This window comes from Typopeltis vanoorti, chromosome 12 (assembly GCF_054136105.1).
Source record: "Typopeltis vanoorti isolate ZY-2024b chromosome 12, IOZ_Tvanoo_1.0, whole genome shotgun sequence".
Classification (NCBI taxonomy): Eukaryota; Metazoa; Arthropoda; class Arachnida; order Uropygi; family Thelyphonidae; genus Typopeltis; species Typopeltis vanoorti.
Genome location: NC_143560.1, coordinates 54,578,641 through 54,602,800, shown reverse-complemented (window position 1 = coordinate 54,602,800; position 24,160 = coordinate 54,578,641). Strand labels below are relative to the sequence as shown.

The 24,160-nt window shown below is 36.1% G+C and overlaps 1 protein-coding gene across 1 annotated transcript in view; it reads right to left on the bottom strand.

Annotated features, from left to right (window-relative positions):
* The window catches only part of fab1 (1-phosphatidylinositol 3-phosphate 5-kinase fab1), a 757,444-nt gene that overhangs the window by 255,629 nt on the left and 477,655 nt on the right, over positions 1–24,160 (bottom strand). Inside the window, exons 31-32 of the mRNA XM_090401892.1 lie at positions 14,672–14,758; positions 8,434–8,565 (exon numbers count right to left, since the gene is read on the bottom strand). Of these exons, the coding sequence (XP_090258018.1) occupies positions 8,434–8,565; positions 14,672–14,758 (219 nt within the window). The remainder of the gene's footprint in view (positions 1–8,433; positions 8,566–14,671; positions 14,759–24,160) is intronic.

The following is a 24,160-nucleotide window of genomic DNA, read 5'->3' as shown; positions in this document are numbered from 1 at the left end:
GTTACAACACAAAAACTATCAATAAAATAATCAAACATTATGGCTATTGACCTGATTCAAGAAGTTACCAGAATTTGTATTCCATACATTAAAGTATTTTCAGAAAGAATAGCAGGACTTCTTCACCAGATTGACCATCCAGTTCATAAATGTAATGCATTCCTTATTTCTACTAAAGACAATTATCTTGTTCTTTCTTATCTTGGAGTTTACAGAATCCCTTGTTCTTGCAAGTTTATGTTATTATGGACAGACTGGTCTTTCTGCACAAATTCGTCTTGAAGAACATCAAGAATATATTTCACTTAAGGAGCCCAATACATCTGGTTTAGCAAACCATGTCTTATCTACAAAATATAGAATTCAGTGGAACAATACCAAAGTTCTACACAAAAGCTATTTTCTTCTGGAAAGACTGTACAAAGAAAGCTGTGAATCATACATTCACAATCCAAACTTTAACAAAAACAACTGCCATAAACTTTCTCAATTTTGGGAAGTTATCCTAACAAATACTCACCATTCATGGGTCTCATAAATTGCAATTAATTAATAATTTAATTTTAATTTATTTCCTGATATCTATTAATGCAGACAGAGTTATTCTCCTATAGTCAATAGTGCATATAATATCACACTCTTTCAATTTAATTGTTATTCTCTCTCTCTTCTTTATGGTTATCTTCCTGTATTGAAAATCACTATAAAACATAGCTGAAAATTCTACAAATAAATAATTTTATGTAACTCACTCGTATGTCATTAATTAGTATTACAATGCAGCAATAATAATAATATTATTATAGTTGGTGTCCACTCCATGTTGACCTAGACCAGATTTGTCATGAATTTTAGATGATGCAAGACTTGTTCCTGTAATCTTTTTTTCAACAGAACATTTGATCTGTCCAAAGTAAGAGAATAAAAAAATTACCTTCTGCTAAGTATCTGGCGTGGTTGGTTGAGTGGCAAGCTTATCTGTTTTCCAACTAACAGGCTGTGGATTCAAATCCAACTATGGGCATGGATGTTTGTGAATGTCTTTAAGGTGGAAGATGGATTTCATTGCTCACTTATTGGAGGCCTGAAATGGCTTGAAAAAGTTCCATGTTTGGATTCTAGAGCAGAGTTTCCAGATCTGGTAAAAAAAAAAAAAATAAATAAATAAAAATAAGAAAAAATATATAAAATCAATAAAAAAAAATAGAAAAAATCTTTAACCCATCCAAGATACAAATGTATTATAGGCTCAAACATTATTAGGGCAAATTTAATTAGGGCAGTATAGACTGGAATGAAGAGATAGCATTTAGGAATAAGGAAAATGAATTTCTTGAGTTCCTCAGAAACAACTATCTCAGACAGCATGTAAAGGAGGGCATGCAAGGATTGAGAGTCTTATATCTGATCATTTCATCAGCGGATGTAATTGTGAGTGGGATTTCACATTTTCCTACAGTTGGTGAGAGTGATCATAAATTGATCACCTGGGTTGTGGCTAGGCCCCATACAGACTTCTGTAAGGAAAGGATATACATGGAAATACAAGGTTGGTGATTATGATAAACTTAAGAGACAGCTTTGGGCTATAGCATGGAATGAGGAGTTGTTTGGTAAGGAAATAAATGCTGCCTGGGAACTAATAAAGATATACATAACAGCATCAATGTGTGAATGTATTCCGAAGGTCAAAAGGCTGAATAAGGTAGGTGTAAAATGAATGAATTGAAATCTGGAAGAAGACATTCTGGAGGCAGCACAAGATGAATAATGGTAATAATCAGTTACATGAACAGTATAAAGAACAAGCCAGGAAAGTGATTCAGTTAGCAAGTACAACAAAAGTGCAGTATGAGCAGAAATTGGTAAATCAGACAAAGAAAAACCCTAGAGCGTTTTTAGAATATGTGGCAAGAAGGAAGAAGAATGATTATGGTAAGATGATGTTAATGAATGAAAATGGTACAATGGTAACTGCTGCTGAAGACACTGTTGAGGTATTCAGTGATTAATTTATAAGGGGATTTCATCCTCATCATCATCATCAGGGTGAAATCATGAGAAACTTAAGTGCAGAACACTTAGGAGAGGATGGTTTAATTGTAAGTAGGATGTATTTGGGGAAATAAATAACCTTGATGTCAATAAAGTGATAGGATTTAATGGCATACTAGAGTGGTTCCACAAGTTTTTGGCAAGACTAACTTTTAGAGGTAATAGAAAGAAAACAACTGTGTCACTTTTCAAAATAATCTCCCTTTACTTCAACAAACTTTTCATATCATTGAATTAACATTTCTATGCCCTTGAAATTATAGGCTATGCTTTTATCTGCAAAATTGCCTGAAACTGCATCTTTCACCACATTGTGATCTGAAAATTCTTCCTTGAAGGTCTGGGTGCTAGATCTGGGCTATAGGGTGGGTGTTCAATATCTCCTGGAAGCCACAGTCCTTTAACTGCAGCCTTCACAACAATAGCTGCATGGACTGGAGTATTGTCATGAAACAGGCGAACACCATGACTCAGCATTCCTAATTTCTTCTCCTTTATGGCATTGTGCAGTTTGTGTAATATTTTGCAGTCTTTTCCAAAAGACTGTTTCCATGATCTTCTTTGGTGGACTGAGTGACCTTGGCTTTTCTCAGCGGTGTTTCACCTGGAATCCACTCTGTGGATTCCCTTCTGGAAAGAGGATAATGATAAACAACCATGGTTTCAACCCCACTGACAATGGTAAATCGTCACTGGGGATGAAACCAGCACTTCTCTCTGATTCCCTTGGAAAAGCTCTAAAACTTGCAGGAACAGGTCACATGATGCTCCTTCTGAATTGAAGAGAGAAGTAGGGGCACCCACCCTGCACTGACCTTTGTCATGTGAACCTTCTCGTGAATGATGTGAAAGATGGTTGTTATAGAAAGCCCCAACCTTACTGAGATTTCTTTGAGCTTCAGCCATCTGTCATTGAGCAGTTCCTCCTCAACAAGAGAGACAATTTCCTCAGTCATCACTTCCTCAGGATGACCATCACAAGGATCATCTTCAATGCTCTCTTCCCAGGCAAAACTGTTTAGTCCATTCCTTCATGGTGGAATATGAAGGAGAAGCTTACCCATAAACAGCATTAAATCGCTGTTTGATAGCACTTGAAGAAAGCCCTTCTTTAGTCAAAAACTTATCACAGCGCAGTACTCAATTTTTAACATTACAGTCACTTAGTGTGCCACGTGTTAGTCAAAAATGAATGATACAGGTAGAGCTGAAACTGATGCACTAATCTTCCCATAGATGGTGCTATCTGTCATGCATGGTGTTTTAAAATTGGTGCAAATTTTGTATGTCAGACTGGAAGCTTTTGGAACCTACCTCGTATCACCACTCCTCTTAATGAAGATGTGTGGTGATACGAGGATATGTAGTATACTGTGGAAGTGATGTGTGGTGATACGAGGATATGTAGTATACTGTGGAAGTGATGACTGATGAAATGTCTCTCTTGTTGATACAATTCCAGGGAATTGGCAGTAGCATTGGCATGCCTGTTTAATAAGTGTCTTACAACAGCAGCAGCACAGGTTCTAAGAGAGTGGAAAGAAGGTAAAATTGTTCCACTGCATAAAGGTGGTGGGTGATAAGGCTCTGGATACAATTATAGGCTAATATGTATATCTGGAGTTGTGGTAAATTACTAGAGAGAGAGATTGATGAAAAATAGGATACAGAAATGGATTGATAACAGCAGTGTTCTCTGTGGTAATCAGCATGGGTTTGTTAAAAGGAGATCATGTTTTACTAACTTACTTATGTACTATAACAAGGTGACAAATGTCTTGGACAGGGGAGATGCATATACAGTGGTATACTTATATTGTGCAAAAGCCTTTGATGGGATTGGATAACAGACATCTGAGTTGGATAAGTGACTGGCTATGAGATAGTTATCAGAAAGTTGTATATGGGGTGCAATATTCTGAAAGAGGAAGGTCACTAGTGGTGTGCCACAGGGGTCAGTTTTGGGACTATTGTTGTTCAGTTTATATTAGCAGATTATGGTCTTACGGAAGGACTTCAACAGATGGCATGAATGGGCAGGTAAGTGGAACTATCAATTCAATATTGCAAAGTGTAAGGTTTTAAAATTTGGTAAGCAACGATGAGATGCAAAGTATATACTTGGTGGGGACTTTAAAATAGGTAGAGTGGATGAGATATCTGGGAGTGGTGATGGACAAAGACTTGAAATTCGGGGTCCCACTGCACAAGTTGTGAAGATGTCGCATCGGATAAAGGACCTCAACGTGAAGAAATATAGACGTTAGAATTCCATTGTACAACTACTTGATCAGGTCTCATATGGATTACTGTACACAGATTTCGTCACCTTGTTTTCATGATGATATATTAGAAAAGATCCAGAGAAGATTCACAAAGGTAGTAACTGGTCTTTGGAATGTGGGGTATGAAGACAGATTGAAAGAATGTATATTGCAAAGTCTCACGAATAGGAGGAGGGATATGATTGAGAGATTTAAGTTAGTCAAGGGTTGTTATCAGGTTGACAATGAAAAAATTTTTCATAGAATGGGAGAGGGGGTAGAACAAGAGGCTAGGTATCCCTGGAAACTATAAGGTGGGTGTCAGCAGATGAGTGAGGAGAAGGTTCTTTACATGGAGAATGGTTGGTGAATGGAATGTTGCCTGAGCGTGTTGCGAATGTAAACACATTGAATCAGTTCAATGTGTGTATCTCCCATGATGAGTCTCTGACTCCATGGAGGTTAGATGTTAATAATAATAAACCTTTCATTGGTGGGAGCCACATAAAAAAAAATCCAGAAATTCATCCTCATCGAAGATTATTATAGAGGATACTCATGGTGAAAGATGTTCAACATCTCATAATGGATGTCTAGTCCTACAGCATTTCTTCAAAGCCTGAAAGCAAAGCAGCTTTCAATTCTTCTTCTTCTTCTTTTTTGAAATGGCCTATTATAAAGTTATGGAGCCTCCACAGCTCAATAGGTATAGACAAAGTTCTTTAGTCAGAAAGACATGGATTCAATTCCCATCAGTGACGCAAGGAATCTTTATTTGGTCTCTTTTGATGGAAGATGAATTAGTCAGTCTCATGCAGAGTTAGGGTTTTTTGCCCTCCAGAACACACACACACACACACACACACACACACACACACACACACACACACACACACACACACACACACACAGATTACAATCAGGAATACCTAAGACCCAGCTGTAGGCCTGATTCGTCAGCTATGCTGGTCCCAAGCCCGGATAAAAATTAGGGAGGATTGAGATGGTGCCGTACTCCCTGTAAAAAGGGTCTCATGGCTGTTGTATCATCATCATACGTTAAATAAATAATTGAAAAGAACAAAATTTCTATGCTTGGAATATAGGATAAGATGTTGATGCATAGAGAGTATCTGCAACTGTATGTTTTATTGGTGAATTTAAATAGTTAACAATATCTTCAGGGAAACTGGCCTGTAAGAATGGGAGTTTCTTGGAGTGGTATGTTGCTGGATAGGGAAAGTACATCAAAACAAATCACTGTGTAACAGCAAACCAGATCTTTAATTTTGCCTTTGAGGTTAATGCTGTTTTTAATGTGCTATTTCATATGGCAAAATAAGTTGCTATCATTTTGCATTATGGTTTGCATTTTGTTGTATGATCACTTAAACAGAATGAGAGAGGAAAGGATAGCAAAACAAGATGAGACTAGATGGCAGAGAGACTAAGATTTAAGTGAATGAAGTGCCTTCAAAGAAACAAATATAAGATTTCATAATATTGGAGATTTGACAGATAACAGATGACAGCATTAACTTCAAAGGCAAAATTAAAGATCTCGTTTGCTGTTACACAACAATGAAACAGTGATTAATTTGGAGGAAATTTGTTTATAGGAAGTTAGTAGTAATGGAATGTTTCATGTAGTACTTCACAATATCCTGTACTCCCCCCCCCCCCATCACAAGGGAACAGCCATGGTTTTTTTTTTATCTCACTAGCTCTGGTCGACTATTTCCAAATATCTGGAAAGTCAACTCTTCAGCACATTTTCTCTCAACCTCATATTGTCATAATGAAATTATGGAGGCAGCTACCTTGTTTGAGCAATATCTTCAATTTTATACAAACCAAGACAATTACTTTTTTCGACCCTCATATTAAGGTCATCATCACACAACACACATATATATACACACACAAGGAGACAAGCCACATCACATCACAATACACATAGCATACAGCTGTAGAAATTTTTTTTTCACTTGCTTATAATTTAAATTAAACTTGCTAAGAAATACCATTCTTGTTTAATCCTTTATCCACATGAAAGAAAACAAAGTTTGTATGCAAAGTATCTTCACGAGTGAGCTACTTGTACATAGAGAATACTGAATTCATATTAATTGCCTTAGTATCCTATAATGCAAAGCACCCCTCCCCTTTTGGATATGTACAACTATGCATTATTGGAAGGGTCACTACCCAGACTGTGTATAGCTTTTATTGAGGTCTCAAAAGTGGGAGCCAAACCCAGACCTAGAAGAGATACCAATGCTGAATAAATGCAGAAGCCACATATTCACATACACAAGCTGTGAAAATGTGTATTGTGTTGTTAAATAACAAGGCAACTGAGAAGAAGTCCTTAACCTCCTATATATAAGTAGCTCAGTTGTAAAGATACTTCATGTGCAAACTTTGTTTGCCTACATTTGGATGAAGGATTAAACAAGAATACTTGACAAGTTTAATTTAAATTATAACCGAGCAAAAAAAATTTCTACATCTATTTCTGATCTAGAGTATTTTAAGAAGGGGAATAGATTTTAGTATGCTGCTCCTGTAATTCACTTCCATTCTTTAAGAAGAGATTACCGATGTCAGGCAATCAACATTCCAATTCATCCCACAGGTGTCTGATGCAGTTGAGATCAGGACTCTGTGCCAGTCAAGTTCTTTAACAGTAATCTTATAAAATCATTCTGCACAGAGCTTGATTTGTGGATGTGGCATTGTTATGTTGATAGACAAAAGGGCCTTTTGCCAAACTAGTGCCATAAAGTTGGAAGTAGAGAAATGTCTAGAACATCATTATAGGACACAGCATCAATATTCAGTGTACTGGAACTAAGAAGATCCCCATTTCCAAACCATGATACTTCCCCCCACAAAACTTCACAGCTGACAGAATACATTCAGACAGGTAGCATTCTCCTGGCATACATCAAACTCAAACTTGTCCATCAGAGTGCTAGATGGTGAAGTGTGATTCGCTCCAGAGTCCTATGGCAGAGAACCTTACACGACTCTGCCCAATGCTTGTTTTCCTTGCTGATGTTAGACTTGTGTGTGTGATTGTGCAGCCATGAAAACCCATGTTCTTCAGCTCCCACAGGTAGTGCTGCTGATGCTTGCAGAGGCATTTGATTTTTTCATGTCATACACTTCAGCACTTGGTGGACCCTGCTCTGAGATTTTATGTGGCCTACCTGATCATGATCGTGCTGTTGTTGTTTGCAGCCATTTCCACTTCCCAATGACATCACTTACAATTGATTTGGACATCAGCAGCAAGGTAGAAATTTCCTAAACTTAGTTGGTGCAAAGGTGGCATTCAATGATTGTACTACATCGAAAGTCACCGAGCTTATCAGTTCAGTCCATTTTACTGTTCATAATTGTTTATGAAGATCCCAAGACTGTATGCTTTCTGTTATAGTCCCTAACATATGAGCCAAGGTTGTGAGATATATAGCCATATCAACTACCACAAAGGGATGTTTGGATAATTTTGTTCAGAGTACGTAGTTCCACGTATATTCACAGTCTGCTCAGAATGCTACATGTTCACAGTGACTGACCTCCATGCTATTTTGCAGTGTTCCTTGATACTTGTGCAACATTTTCCAAATGTCTTTTGAATAAGGAGGATGAAATGTCTAATTCTTGTAAGTAAAATCTTTAATTACATAGTATTTTTGTTTTTAATGTGTAGTATAAGCCGAAATTCACTTGCATAATGTCTAGTGAACATTTTATAAGTTTCAGACAAAGAACTAATTTTGAGTGTTTAGATTTACAGAGAGACAAACATTTCTGATTTGGTGTGGTTAGAATTTGGCTGAAGCCACTAAAGTTATGGAGCTATTATGTTCTGTCTGTTAGCTTCTTGTGTTCTACAGCCAGTTTTAGATGAGGTGAAATGAAGACAGATACATCACATTCATTTGAAAAGCCCTTAAATGAGTCCTCAAGGCCTGGTGGAATTTGGACCTGGTTCATTTTAGCCAATGCATTATCCCTTTAACTATGCAATAGAAGCTCTTGAAAATAAACATTTTTGTATTTATAATAGTTTTTATAAGATTAATATTGTAAATATAGTCACCTTTATGACATACAACATATGTGTTACTATCTTGGTCTTCAGATACCATTAATCCTGCATAAATGCCTGGAGAAACACCATAAGTGTAGCTGGAAGCAGAACTCTGGCTACTACAGAATTTGTGTTCTGCATCTGGAAATAAAATGAATAAAATAAAATAAATAAAATATTAATAATAAATATATTTAATTAGGTGACAAGTCATATTCATTGAAGCTTTCTAAGCAGCTAGTTCTGCTGCCAATTTTGCCAATCTGTGCCTGAAGGAATCAGGTAGTTGTATGTGATGAACCATTGCTGAAGACACATTACGAGGAGAAGACTTTTTTGACACCAGGAAAAACAATCCCATTATAATAATTATATAAACAATCCCACTTCACTTATCAAAAACCTCTCTGGGAAAAAAACAACTTTCATCTACATCACAGAAACGTATGTTACATTAACATAATGTCCACCGTCACTTACTACACTCAGACCTGACCTGATATTCCTAACCTGATCTCAAGTTACAGTATAATAACCAGTATCAAAACTACATTCAATATAATTTCTTGGCATAAGGGCAACACATGTACATTTATATGATCTGACTTTCAATGTAACAGAATGTCAAATCTGGTATTTTTTTTTTTTAAATCTTTTCTAACTCAAAATTTACTAACCTCATCTCTAACATTACTCTATTCTGTCTATGCTCTCCAATTTGGTGAGATTAGAACAAAATTAAGTCCATGATCTCAGCTGGTTTCCACTTCAAATGATCAAGCTTGGAAAAATGCCAAAGTAACTGATGTAAACAGTGCTCAACACAGATCATCCATTAAACCATCAAAAAACCAGTTAACTCTTCCTGCACTTGTAACACTCATGATCTTTTCCTGACTGGCTCTCTTTCTAAGTATACTGCAGATGTTAATTCTCTTATAAGTAACTTTGACCGATAACTCATGCTAGTTTTGTCTCTTTCACCCCCCCCCCCCCACTTTCAGCCATTTTGATTCTCATGCTCTTTGGTACCTAAGTAGTATTAAAGTGATCTCTGCATTTGCTACTCTTCTTTTTTTCATGGTAAGATACAGTTACTACTCAATTACTAATGGCTGAAATGAACACCTTATCTCTTATTTCATTCAAATTCCCTTCTATTCTAAATTAAAAAAACTATCTCACTTATGTAATATACCAAAGACCTTATCTAAAAATTCTGATGTTGTCTAGAAGAGAGCAATTCAATTAACTGACAATTCCCTCTCTCATGAGCTCACTCCAAATGCTATCTCACAAATGATCTTTCTGCCTCAAGCCAATAGAGCAGGCTAGAGACAGAGAGACAAATTATATTAATTATATTAACATAAATATATTATGTTAATATAATTTACATAAATTCTAAATATAATTTATGTTAATATATAGGGTGTTTCAAAAAGAATGCCCCGATTTGAAAATTGTATATCTCTGCAACCAGAATCAAATCAAATGCAAGTCAAATGAATGCAACTTGAACCACGTGAACAGCCTTGGCCTAGAGTTTGATATGATGACCGCTAGATGCCACTACTAGCACCCAAATAGCCGCTACACTTAGTTAATAAAAAGATGGCATTTAGTCAACAGAAGGCGTTTTGTGTTCTTGAATTTAGCAAGACAGAGTCAGTAATTATGGTGCAGCATGCGTTTAGATGACATTATGGAATTGATCTGGACAAAAACATTCGTTGTTGGTATCGACAATTTCAAGAAACAGGGTGTTTATGTAAGGGAAAGAGTCCTAGATGACCACGCACCTCAGAGGGGAATGTGCAACGAATTCAAGAGGCTTTCCAGCAAAGCCTGCACAAATCCACTCGTCGTGCTAGCCAAGAACTTACCATCCCTCGTGTAACTGTTTGGCGTGTGTTATGACGACGCCATATGAAGCCATACAGATTGCAACTGGTGCAAGCGTTTCGTGTAGATGACAAAAAAAAAAAAGAAAAGAACAGATTTTTGTTCTAATCTGTTAGAGGACATGGAGGACGACACCTTCCTACAAAAGTTGATTTTTAGTGATGAAGCAACCTTTCATCTAAGCGGTAAAGTTTCGCGCCACAATGTTCGCATATGGGGACTTGAGAATCCACATGAAATTGTACAACATGAACGTGATTCACCAAAACTTAATGTTTTTTGCATTGTTTCTGTTAGAAAGGTTAATGGCTTTCTTTTTTGAGGAAAACACTGTTATGGGAAACTCCTATCTTGAAATGCTGCAGGACTGGCTACTTCCACAGCTGAATGAAGAATCTGAAGATTACATTTTTCAGCAAGACGGAGCACCGCCACATTGGAACCTCCAAGTTCATTGGTTTCTAAATGAAACATTGCCTCAGTGTTGGATTGGACACACGGGACCCCACAACTTGGCACTACACTCTTGGCCTCCAAGATCTCCAGATAACATACCTTGTGACTTCTTTTTATGGAGATATGTAAAAGACTGTGTTTATGTTCCTCCATTACCCGCTGACTTGGATGAGCTCAGAACCAGAATCATGGCTGCAGTAAATTCTGTGACAGAAGACACTTTCAGATGCGTTTGGGATGAATTCAGCTATCGGCTTAATGTTGTGGAGGGCACACTGAGCATTTGTAATTGTGGTGAGTGAAACTTTAGGCCTTACTTCATACTTAGTAATTTATTTTGTAACTGTACCACATTTTCATTATTAATATAATTATTTGAAATCAGGTCATTCTTTTTGAAACACCCTGTATTATATTAACATAAATTATATTAAATGAATATAATTTAATTACTGTTTATGAAAAGCAGGCAAGTGATTTGGTGAAAGAAATATTGATGGTAGCATGAATGAAGAATGTAGTACAAATGTGGTGAATGATACAGCAGTGAGTAGTAAGACAGAGGAGGAGGATGTAAAAGACAGTGGAAAGGTAAAAGAAGGAAGATTAGTAAAAACGCTAGTATGAACACAAGTGAGAATATTAGAGAAGAATTAGCAAGGCTGAGGAGTGAACTGAGGTAGGTGCAGAGTGAAATAGGACATTCACAGAAGAGAGTGGTAGTTGGAGGTGTAAGAAGAAAGGTACCAGTGGTAGATGAATCAAAGATGAATGACTGCACTGGAATGGTGGAAAGTAGTGTAGTGTTGTATGGGCACCCTTTAGTGAAAGATGTGAAAATAGAGCAAGAATCAAAAGTATATCTGAGAGGAGTAATAATATGAAGAGTGACTGAGACTATGAAGAAAAGAGGAAATGTAGAGAGTTGACTATTCTGACAGGAACAAATGATTAGCAAGGAAGTGTGCACAAGAGTGGCATGGGATTTGTGAGGGTTGCTAGAGACAGTGAAGCAGAAAAAATCTATGATGGGAGAATTGTGAGTGTGTTGCCAAGGTATGACAGCAGAGAGATGAACGAAGAGCAATGATTCAAATGCCACGATAGCTAGAATATGCAGAAAGAGAGGACTTGAGTACATACATACATGCATGTACAGGATAAATCTGAAGATAGGAGAGATAGCTGTTTGCTGAGCAGATCTGCATCTGAGTGAGAGCAGCAGTATGAAGCTAGATAGATTGTTACTCAGATGTTCTGAGTGAGAGCAGCAATGTGAAGCTAGGTAGATTGTTGCAGATGGTTTGCATCTGAGTGAAAGCAACAGTGTGAAGCTAGGTAGACTGTTTATGAGAGGAGGAGAGTGTATAGCAGTGAGAGCAAGTTACCAGGATCGGTGTGAGATAAAGGACAAAGGAAGGAAACAATGCACGGATGGCCTTAATGGGAGCAACAGAGTTAAAGAACTTGAAAACAAGGAATTGGAGGAAGGAAAGAGGACAGGGGAAAAGCTACTGTGCTTATACACAACGAGTATTAGGAATAAAGGGCACATAGTTTGTGACCCTAATACAGTTTAGTCAGTTCACAAATCATTGGTGTCGGAGAATGATGTACACACAGGAATAGAATATGATGGCTATAGCATTTTTTGAAAAGACAGAAAAGATAAAAGATGAGGTGGGATTTTATTGATGATTTCAGAAGAATAGTGTCCCCTCTATGTGGAACTTGAAGAAAGCAGCTGATAATAGCTTGTAGGCCATATCTAAATCACAGTTCTCCACAAAGTGTGCCAGACCAGTCCAAGAAAAGCAAACAGCCTATCACAAGTGACTTGAGATCAAAACATAGCTTCCTTTATAGTCTAAACAGTTGCCTGCAATGCTTGTAAAACCATCATTAAAAGAGCAAAGTCTAAATTCAACAAGGTTAAATGTAGAATACTGTGCCACTGGCAGTTGCATCATAAGGTACAACTGCCAGTGGCATAAGCAGATTCCTCATCATAGCTACTGGATGCAACTTTTGTTATCTGTACTATGTCCACTATTTCACCCTAACAGTAGCACTGTATCATCACCTAAAGCCAAGGATGAGATCCTGGCTTCATTCTTTTCTTCCAACTCCTCCATAGATGACCATAGTAAATCATTTCTCTCTTCACCCAGAACATTGCAGCTCATGCCTCCAGGGACCGTCTACCAAAAAAGACATCAGAAGAATCTTGAATAAACTTGAAAGCAATTCCATCAGGATTGGCTACCACAATGGTAGCCAGTCGGTATGGAATTTCACCCATTATGCTCAAGAGCTCCACTGTACCCAATCATCAACCACTTTAAAGCATAGAAGCAAGTCTATGTACAACCAGTTCCCACACACACACACACACACACACACAAAGGTGATAAATGCCTACCATCAAGCTATCGACCTATTGCTCTCACCTTAATTTTGTCCAAAGTAATGCAGAAGGATATCAATAGTCAACTTCTTTAACAATCGAAGAACTGCCATCTAATTAATGACCACCAGTATGGATTTTGTCAATCTAGATCCACAAGTGATCTCCTAGCCTAAATGCATCTATGGACTAATTTCATAGAAAGATTTGGAGAAACAAGTGTGCTGCACTTGATATCTGCAAGGCTTTTGATATGGTCTGCCTTCATCTGTGTGTAATTAGATTACCAGTTATCTATCAGATTAATCTCTATGTGTAATGGTGGATGATGTTCTCTCTTCAGATTTTCCTGTTAATGTTAGTGTCCCTCAGGGTTCTCTCATTTCATTTACACTCTTCCTAATTCATATAAATTAAATGCTCTCATCGAGTACAAACCTATTCATAATTTTGCTTGATAGCACTCTCCACTTGTAATACTCATATGGCAACCCTTGCAGTGCTTAAACATGTCAAGCTTCATATAATATTGTATAATTGTATATTCATATAATATTATAATAAGTGCCCTGAAAGCTGATCTTCACAGTATCCTTGATTGTGGTGAAAACAATCTAGTCAACTTCAATGATTCTAAAACACACTTTTGTTTGTTTTCTTGCAAAAAAGACCTCCAATCTTCTGTACTTTTGATAATACTCAGTTCAATAGTCAAATCCAAATCTCTCTTCTTGGACTGATCCTTATTCCAAACCTTTGCTGGTATAATCATTTTACTTCTACAGCATCATCAGCTTCCAAAACAACTTGGCATCCTTTTCTGCTCAAGACAGTACTTCTCTTCTGAACAGTTACTTATTCTGTACATACCTCAAACCCACCTTGAATTACTGCTCTCATGTTTGGAGTGGCATCTAATGCCTCCCTAAAAATTCTTGGTGAGAGATACCAGCATTAACAGGAAAATCTGAATCCTCTTATGACCTTAACTAGCATCTAGCAGAACTAGCATCCAACATGCCTCCCATTTCTGCCAGTCTATGCGTAACATTTCTTCACAATCAAGCTGCATACTCACCAAATCTGCTGCTTCCAGTCATTTTTCATTCCATCCACCTCAATTTTGTGAAACAGCCTCTCCCATGAAGAATTTCAAAAGGACTACAACCTCGACAGTTCAAGAATACCAGCAGGTTTCCCTGCTCCTGATATTTATTTGCTATAGGCTCTTCTGCCTTTCATGTGTGGAAGTAATATCTATCTACCTATCTAAATGGAATCATAACAAATGGCCTAATGTTCTTATCTGAGGAACAAAAAAGGTAACATTTTTATAATAATAATAAGATATTATTATTATTTGAAAGTATCATTCTTTTTTAAGTTTTTTTGTAGATATTGCAATCTACAAAAATCTTCATCCTTCGAGAAACTTAAAGTTATGAATAAAATTAAGTATGAAACAGATAGATATATTACCAGAGGATGAATCCTTGATGCTTATTGAAGAAGAAACTTCAGCAGTATTTAATGCTGTCACATGATCAATCACCTTTGGATATTCTACTGCAACAATCATTAAAAAAAAGAAAAAAAACAGTTAATTTAAAACTTTACTTGTCATTTGGATCTTCTCCATTTATATAATATTAGTAATTTAGATATTGCTTCTTTCATTAGAAAAAATTCATTATTAAGATAAATATAATATCATTTGAGAAGAAGACAATCTATTGAATATATACTTCCCTATACAGCTCTGTGGAAATGAAGTATGCTTCAATGGTGCTAGGCTGTCCAGAGAAAGAGAGTTATAGGTTTATTGGAAGTTTTTCCACTTGGTTATACTATAAATTAAAGATACCAAGAAATTATATACTTTATCCAAGTGTAAGCAAACAAAGTTTGCGCCTGAAGTATTTTCAGGATTGGGGCAACTCACATATAGAAGCTAATGACTTCACATCACTTGCCTTAGTATCCCATAATGCAAGACACATACTCTTGCAGACATGTATAATGTAATGCATTATGGGAATGGTCATCACTACCCAGACCAGTTTCAAACTATATTGAGGTCTCATCAGTGGAAGCCAGACCCAGAGATGATACTAAAGTAATGCAGAAGTCAAATATTCATGTACGAGTAGCCCAAAGGTGTCAGACCTTATTATTAAAATACTCTGGATTAATGATAGGTTAGAAGTTTTTCCACTTAATTATGCCATAAATTCATATAATTAAGTGGGCAGAATTAGCTGTGTTCTCCTACCAGGATCTTGGCTGACTAGCCATCAGTCATGCTTGTAGCATGATTAGCACAGTTAAGCCTGGGATGGATTTCCGTGGTGGGCTGGCAACCTACGACATGGTCAAAAACCCTGATAGAACTGATATAGATGTGAGGTGCCAATATTTCTGTGAAGTCTGGAGGGCCATAACCAGGAAGTCTTAGTATCATGCCTCCACGTGGACCCCCCGGGAAACATTGTGTCATAATGAGTCATGGCAAAGTCGATACTAAGCAAAGAGCTGACAGAAAGCTATAAAGCATCTCCCAGGACGTTATGTGGCCAGCGTGGGAGATGTTAGGACTGCAATGACATCTGCTGTTTCATCATTCGCTGAAGAATTCATATATCAATGGCGATGTGAAACAACTGGCAGGCGGAAGATTCTGAATACAGATCAATGGCTGACAGAGTGAGCCGAGTTAGCTGGCTTTAGCTGGCTATTGTAGACGTGGAAGAGATCGGGGCCTCACCATGTTACTATCCTCTATCCCAGTGCTTCCCAAACTTCTGGATGTCAGGGCCCCCTTTTGCAAAATTAAAATATTTCACGGCCCCCCTCGAAAAAAAATCATAATAGAGAGATATATTATTATAATATTTATTGTATTTATATTCAATACAAAACATACACAGCAAATATTGCAAAAATCAAATGCATATAATACATTTTTGCCTCTTACCGTTTGGTTCTGAAGACGATGTGGGCTGTTTCTGCTTCTTCTGACTGTTCGCGGGATTTTATTTTTATTTTTTATCAGCCACTTATCCATCTCAGGGTTAAAGTTTTTAACGTAGAATAGATGAAATAATATCACCACTTACCGATACTGGCACACCACAGACTGATAACATGAAATTAGTGAATATTACCTGAAAAGGGAATCCCCAGACAAGGAACATTTTTCTCTTTTGTGACTTTTCTCCCTTTACGGTAATTAAGCCTAACGCGAAACAGACAGCAAAGGCAAGTTATTAAAATGTACATATGATTGGTGCGGTATTAACAAAAGATCGCGCAACTGAAAGATAACAGAATAGCTGACAACTGAGTTGAAATGCTAACTCTCTTCAACCGAATTCCATACATGAAACTGCCATAACATTCATTATATATATATATATATATATATATATATTACTTAGTTTTAACACTTTTACGAATTTTAACACGTTCGGTTGAATTTTATTGCTGCCTTGGGAAATCGAACTCACACACATCTAATTAATAACAATAGTTTTTAGTTAGATACTGTGTTTGCCCATGCAACATATGGTTTTGTTTCAGTCTACATAGCATAGTTTCTGTATGAGGGGACATGTGATGATTCATTAATTAGTGTGTTTTTATCCCGGTTGTCTCTAATTGCACTAGTTGTTGAGAAATATATTACACAGACTCCTCATACCTTATTCACTGGCATAATAAAAGTACTTGTTTTTATTGCCTCTGCAGTATAGTGGCTGTTAGGGAGGGGGTGTTGTTTACCACTGCAAGCGATTTACTATCTCCCCACATGAACTTGTTTAAGCTTTTCTTCATGTGTGAAGTATATGCGAAACTTTTATTGGTAACAGAAAACTAGCTCGGATGACAGTGATAATATAAAACGCGTTTTGATATGTATATAAAGTCAATATCAACAGTCCCTGATTACGAATGCGTGATGAAAGGGACAGGAAGATTTGGAGCTTCCCTGGAGAGCATTCGAAGTAAATACAATTAACCACTGCTTTGAAATGAAACATATGAATAAGCAATATTTACTAATATTCATTAAGCGCCGAAATACGCAGGAAGCAAAGTTTGTGAACCAACACCAATGTGTGAATTTTTCTATTAAAATATAAAAAATAACAAAAAAGAAATAATAAAAGTTAAATATGTTTCTTTTAAAATAAAAAAAATCTACTTAGTCTTAAAACATTTTAAATTTGTTTTCATTATTTCACGGCCCCCCTCAACAAAACCTATGGCCCCCAAGGGGGCTGCGGCACACAGTTTGGGAAGCGCTGCTCTATCCTATAGTCGACCATGCAGAAACGGAAATATTTTACAAGCTATGCTTTGGAAGTTGGAACCTCTGCAACGTCCCAAGCTGTAAATAGTTACAGGGAAGAAGATACTGAAACTGTGATTAAAACGAGCACTGCAAGTGCACTCCATGATGATGACAACTTAAATCCAAAAGGAAGGTTGGTATGTAATATTCCTCATTTGAAAACAAGAAACAGTCTTGAAAATTGGAACGTGAGAACATTATATAAAGTAGGGAATTTTGACAATCTTATACAGGAAATAAAAAGACTTAAAGTTGATGTGATGGGAAGTCCGGAGTGAAACAAGTGAAAGATGGCCTAGCATGGGAAACTAGAGAAAGATGGATTTACATTTGTATATTCTGGTGGAGAGAAGCATGAATATGGAGTGGGTTTCATGATTAAGAAAGACATCTTTAAATGTGTAATGGGGCTGTGGCCCATAAATGAAAGAATAATACTTATTAAATTAGCCGAAAAGCCTTTTAACATCATAATTATCCAGGTTTATGCCCCTACGATGACATCACAATGATGAAGAAATAGAAGATTTTTATAATAACTTACAAAAAATCTAAAGAATATGTAAAATCAAATGAGATACTCATAGTGATGGGTGACTTGAATGCAAAGGTTGGATCAGGGGAAGAAAATCCAGTGGTTGGAAAATTTGGACTAGGCGACAGAAATGAAAGAGGTGAGAGATTGATACAATTCTGCATTCAAAACAATTTGCGCATAATAAATACCTTCTTTCAACATCGAAAGTGCAGATACTTGGACAAACCCAGATAACTCTATAAGAAACCAAATAGATTTCATAATGATAAATAATAGATACAAAAATAATATAACTCACATAAAAACATACCCAGGTGCTGATATAGGTTCAGACCATAACCCTGTTGTGTCCACTTTAAAATTTAAACTAAAAAACATTTCTAAAAACAATCATACTGAAAGACTTGACCTCACAGCTCTGAATATACCTGAAAACATAATGGTGTTTAACTCAGAAATTAGGAAGAAATTAGATCATGTAGGATATAAAACAGAAGACAATTTACTTTGTAACACAGAGGAAATCGAAAACAGGTGGCCAAATTTTAGAAGTGCAATATATAAGACAGCTAACGAGGTTATCCCAAAAATTAAATACAATAAGAAAAAACCTTGGATGACTGAATCAATACTAGAACTCATGAATGAAAGATGAAAAAAGAAAAGTACACAACAGTATAGAATACTCAGTAAAATTATAAAAAATGAATGCAGGAAGGCCAAAGACAAGTGGCTAAATGAAAAATGTAAAGAAATAGAGGAACTGGACAAGAAACCCAATAGTAAAGAAATGCATAAATCAATCCAAGCCTGACAAATAAAAAGAAAAATTTCAACCATAATAAAAGAACACAACCTTGTGCAAAAGATCAAAATGGAAAAAAGCTACTAGAGACACCAGATATCATAAAAAGATGGAAAGAATATGGAAAAGAACTGTTTGACTCTGATTGCACAGATGCACCAGATATACAAAATATGGATGGTGAACCAATTACATATGAAGAAATAGAATACGCTCTAAGTCAATCTATATTATCAATTGTTAAAGAAAGTAAATGAAAACACACTTAATGACCTAAAGGTTATTTTTAATAACATCTATGATTCAGGATACATCCCTGATGATCTAAGGAAATTCATCTTTGTCACTATTCCCAAAATCCCAAGAACTTTTGAATGTACAGAATATAGACTAATAAGTTTAACAAGCCATGTTACAAAATTACTACTGAGAATAATCCTAGAAAGAATAAAAGGCACTTTGTCAGTAGAAATAGAAGACACTCAATCAGGTTTTCAAAAAGACAAAGGTACAAGAGAAGGAATCTTCAATTTGAAAACATTATGTGAAAGAAACCTTGACAACCAGAAAAGCATATATCTTTGTTTTATTGATTACACCAAAGCATTTGATTCAATAGATCACAAGAAATGAATACATATCCTATAGAATAATGGGTTAAAAGGAAAGGATCCACGTATAATTACAAATATATACTGGAATCAAATGGCCTCAATAAGATATAAAAATACATATTCTGGCAACTTTGAAATCAAAAAAAGAGTAAGGCAAGGATGTGTCTTATCACCCTTACTGTACAATATATATATAGTGAGCAAGTTTTTAAAAATATTTCAGAACTGAAGGGTGTAAAAGTCGGAGGTAGGAACTTCAGGTATGCAGATGACACAGTTCTTATAGCTAAATCTGAAGATGATCTTCAAAACTTAATCACAGAAATTTACAACAGAAGCTTAGATATGGGATTAATTATTAACCTAAAGAAAACAGAGTGCATGATTATATCAAAAGAAGAAATAAATAAGAAACTGAACATAATTGTTAACAAAAAGAAAATTGAACAGGTTCAGTCTTCTATATATTTGGGATAAATGTTTACAGACAGAGGAAATTCCCTTAAAGAAATAAAATAAGAATAGAGATAGCAAGAAAAGCCTTTGCTGATATGAAAACTGTTCTAACATCCAGAGACATTAATATAGACACAAGAAAAAGATTAATAAAATGCTATATCTGGTCAAGCCTTCTCTACAACAGTGAAACTTGGACTCTAAATAAAGAAGCAGAGAAAAAATTAGAAGCTTTCGAAATGTGGACCATCAGAAGAATGTTGACAATATCATGGACAGAGAAAATGAAAAACGAAGATGTTTTAAAGAAAGCAAAAATGAAAAGAACATTATTAATGAAAATAATGAAAGAGCGAAAACTTAAATATTTTGGACATCTAACTAGACAAGAAGGCATTCAGAAATTAATATTAGAAGGGAAATTGGATGGAAAAAGACGGAGAGGTAGACCCAGGAGAACGTGGTTTGAAGACATTAAGGACTGGACTGGCTTGAATTACCATAAATGTTCCAGAGCAGCAAAAGAAAGAAAAAGGTTCAGTGACATGGTTGCCAACCTCCTTCTAGGGGATGACACTTGAAGAAGAAGAAGATACCATAAATTAAAGATACCAAGTACTTTAATAATAAGGTGTGACCGTTTGGCTACTTGTACAGGTATCCCTCAATTAACGTGGTTAATTAATCCCTCAATGTTACTGCATATATTAAAATCATGTTAATCAAATCTAATAATCAATGGTAAAAATTACAATTCGTCCATGATCGATTACTGTATTAATAATTATTTTTATATGGTACTCTTTTAGGAAAGATAAAAAATGAATGCAAAGTAAATGTTTAATAAATACTTATACTTACATTATTTACTGCAATTTTTTTTTATCAAAAGAAGTTATCAAGAGTCGTTTGAACAGTTTTAGTTTTTTTCTTATTGCATAAATTCTACGATAACAAGCAAAATGACTTTCCAGACCTTGGCAAACAAGTAATAAAATATAAAGAAAAAACATTGCAAATATAATACATGATGGTACAAATTAAGTGGACATTGAATCCAACATTATTTCATAGCTGAATATAGAAACTACAAGAGTTTCGTGCCGAGTATGTAGAAACTAAACGTTTCGGTGGATGCAAGCACAAACAACCTTATTTACAACTCGTAGTAAAGGTGGCATAAATTCTACGATAACAAGCAAAATGACTCTCCAGACCTCGGCAAACAAGTAATAAAACATAAAGAAAAAACACTGCAAATATAATACACGATGGTACAAATTGAGTGGATATTGAACCAACATTATTTCATAGCTGAATATAGAAACTACAAGAGTTTCGTGCTGAGGATATAGAAACTAAACATTTCGGCGGATGCAAGCATAAGCAACCTTATTGGCAACTGATAGTAAGGGTGGGGTAAGCTCCAGATCACTTTCCTTTGTATTTTCCATAATGTAAAGCACATCTCCTAGAGGAGATATATGATAAATAAGCCTTTGGCTCTCTATTTCAGTAATACATGATGGTTTATTTATTTTCAGATACAATCTAGAAATTATTGAACAAAGAATAAAAAAAAAATTAACCATACTATACTGACATGAGGTCGCAGTATCTGTCAGATACAATTTACTATCAAATATCACAAACCTTTACATAATATGTGTTAAAGCAAACTGACAGCAAAACTGACAGCGCGGAATATCACTCATAACATATGAATGCACAGCTACTGATGACCTCCAAGCTATACGCTGAATTGTGTAAGAATATTTATATTAAATATTTTACATGTATCTGTCAGATCAGCTGTGAGCTCCGCAGGGTTAACGGCGCATTAATCAAAACTCTTGCCGCATATATCAAGGGATTGTTGCAATTAATTTTGCAGCGTTATTCAAATCCCGGGTTAAGCAAGGGATACCTGTATATGAAAATGTGACTTCTGCATTACTTCAACCTTAGTATCACTTCTGGGTCTGGCTTCCACTGATGAGAACTCGATAAAGGTCGAAACTGGCCTGGATAGTAACAATTCTCATAATGCATAGCATTATACATGTCTGCAAGGATATGTGCTTTGCATTATTGGGTAGTAAGGCAAGTAATGTGAAGTCATTAGCTTCTATATATGAGTTGCCCCAGTCTAGAAAATACTTCAGGTGCAAACTTTGTTTGCTTACACTTGGATAAAGGATTAAATCAAGTATATAATTTCTTGGTATCTTTAATTTATAGTTATATGTTTAATTTGAGTTGTAGACTAAAGTTGAGACTGCATATTATGGAGGGAACTTAGAGTGCAAGAGTGCTGGATCTTGTGAAAGCATTAGAGAACAACTTGCTAGTACCCAAGGTTGCCCTGATGGGGGGGGGGGAGAGTATCATATAGTCTTGACCTGGGAGATTGCCACACAATTGGAATTTTCAGTTAAAGGGTTCCATTGTAGAATTACAAAGCAGCTGATTAAGACAAAATGAGGAGATAGCTTGGAGTAGTCCAATGGCATAAGAATCTAAAGGGGAAAGTTATTAGTATTGCATGGAAAATAGTCAAGGGGTGTTTGAGAAAAACAGTATCAAATTGTACATCCAGATTCAGGAGAATAAACTAGGTAGGAGTTAGATGAAACATCAAGTGAGAGCTGCATAAAAAAAAAAAAAGTTGTAGTTATATAAAGTGAAGAGTAATCAGCAAGCATGAGCTAGAAGGATGTTCAGTACAGTAAGGAAAGTAGATTATTATTATTATTATACAGTATCTCCAAGGAGTCAAAAGACTCATCATGGGAGATCCATTATCCTAAACCCATGCTAACCACACTCTTACACAACTTCCACTAGTGACCCCTTGTTCTCTCCCTTTTTGCCATGTATTGCAGAAACATCTGCAGTGTCAATCCTATAAAATCCCTTTAATAACTTAAATGCTTCTATCATGTCACATTTTTTTTTTTGCCTATCAACTAATTTTTGAAGCATACAGACCATCAATTTATTCCACAGACCTGCCACAATCTTTGTCACTAGCTTAAGGATCTTCTCCACAACTTCATCCTTACATAATACATGAGTTGAGTCCAGATCAGTGTGCAGTGGTCCAGATGTGACCTTATTAAAGGGAATAAAACCCTCTTCATTCCTGCTCGTTAGTGTTTCAACAACCACGTAATCTAATGTGCTGTTTTGGTTACCTCCACAATATGCCATCTAAACTTCAACTCCCTGTCCACAATCACACCCAAGACTATGATCAGCTTCCTGCATTTCAGTCCCATCGATATAGTATACAGCTTTTGATCTCTTCCCAAACTGTATCACTTTACAGTTGGCTACATTAAACTGGCAGCCATTTATCTTGGCTGGTCTGTTTTAGTCTTCCTGCAAGATTTCTGTATCATCTTCATTTACCATTTCTTAAACATTCCTGGTTAAGCATTGTCAGAAACAACTGAATGTTTCCTGAAGAATCATATCCTATATCAATAATATACAAATTAAACAACAGAGGCCCAAGTACTGAGCTCTTGGGTACACCACTGGTTACCTGCCTTCTCCTGGACTCAACTCCTCCATAAATCACTCTTTGATACCTATCCATCAGCCATGCTCTAATTCAAATCACCAGATTCATGTCCATCCCCATTTGCTCCAGTTTATGCAATAGATTCTATGTGGAATCATCAAATGTTTTTGTTAAGTCTAGCAATATCTGAATAACCATTTCCTTTGTCTAACTCTATTATCACTTGATTATAAAAAGTAAGCAAATTACAAAGGCAAGACCTACACTTCACGAATCCATGTTGTTCCTTGTAGAATATCACATTCCTATCCATCAAGTCCTGAATTCTTTCAGCAATTTCTCCAATACCTTAACCACCACCACCACCACCCCAAGATGCTGATTGGCCTATAATTTGCTACTTCTGTCTTGGAGCATCCTTTATGCAATGGGACTATTTTGTCCTCTTTTCACTCCAGTACTGAGGATTAAATTAGGCAGCTTAATAAGAGGAGCTGATAATTCCTTTGCACATTCTTGTAATACATGGGCTGATATGCCATTCAATTCCAAGGCTGTATTTGTATTGAAGTTCTGCAATATTTTAAGCACTCCATTTCTTCTCCTGTCAGTCAGTGTCACCACCTAAATGGTACATCCCTGCAAAATGCTCACTCAGTAATTCAACTATTT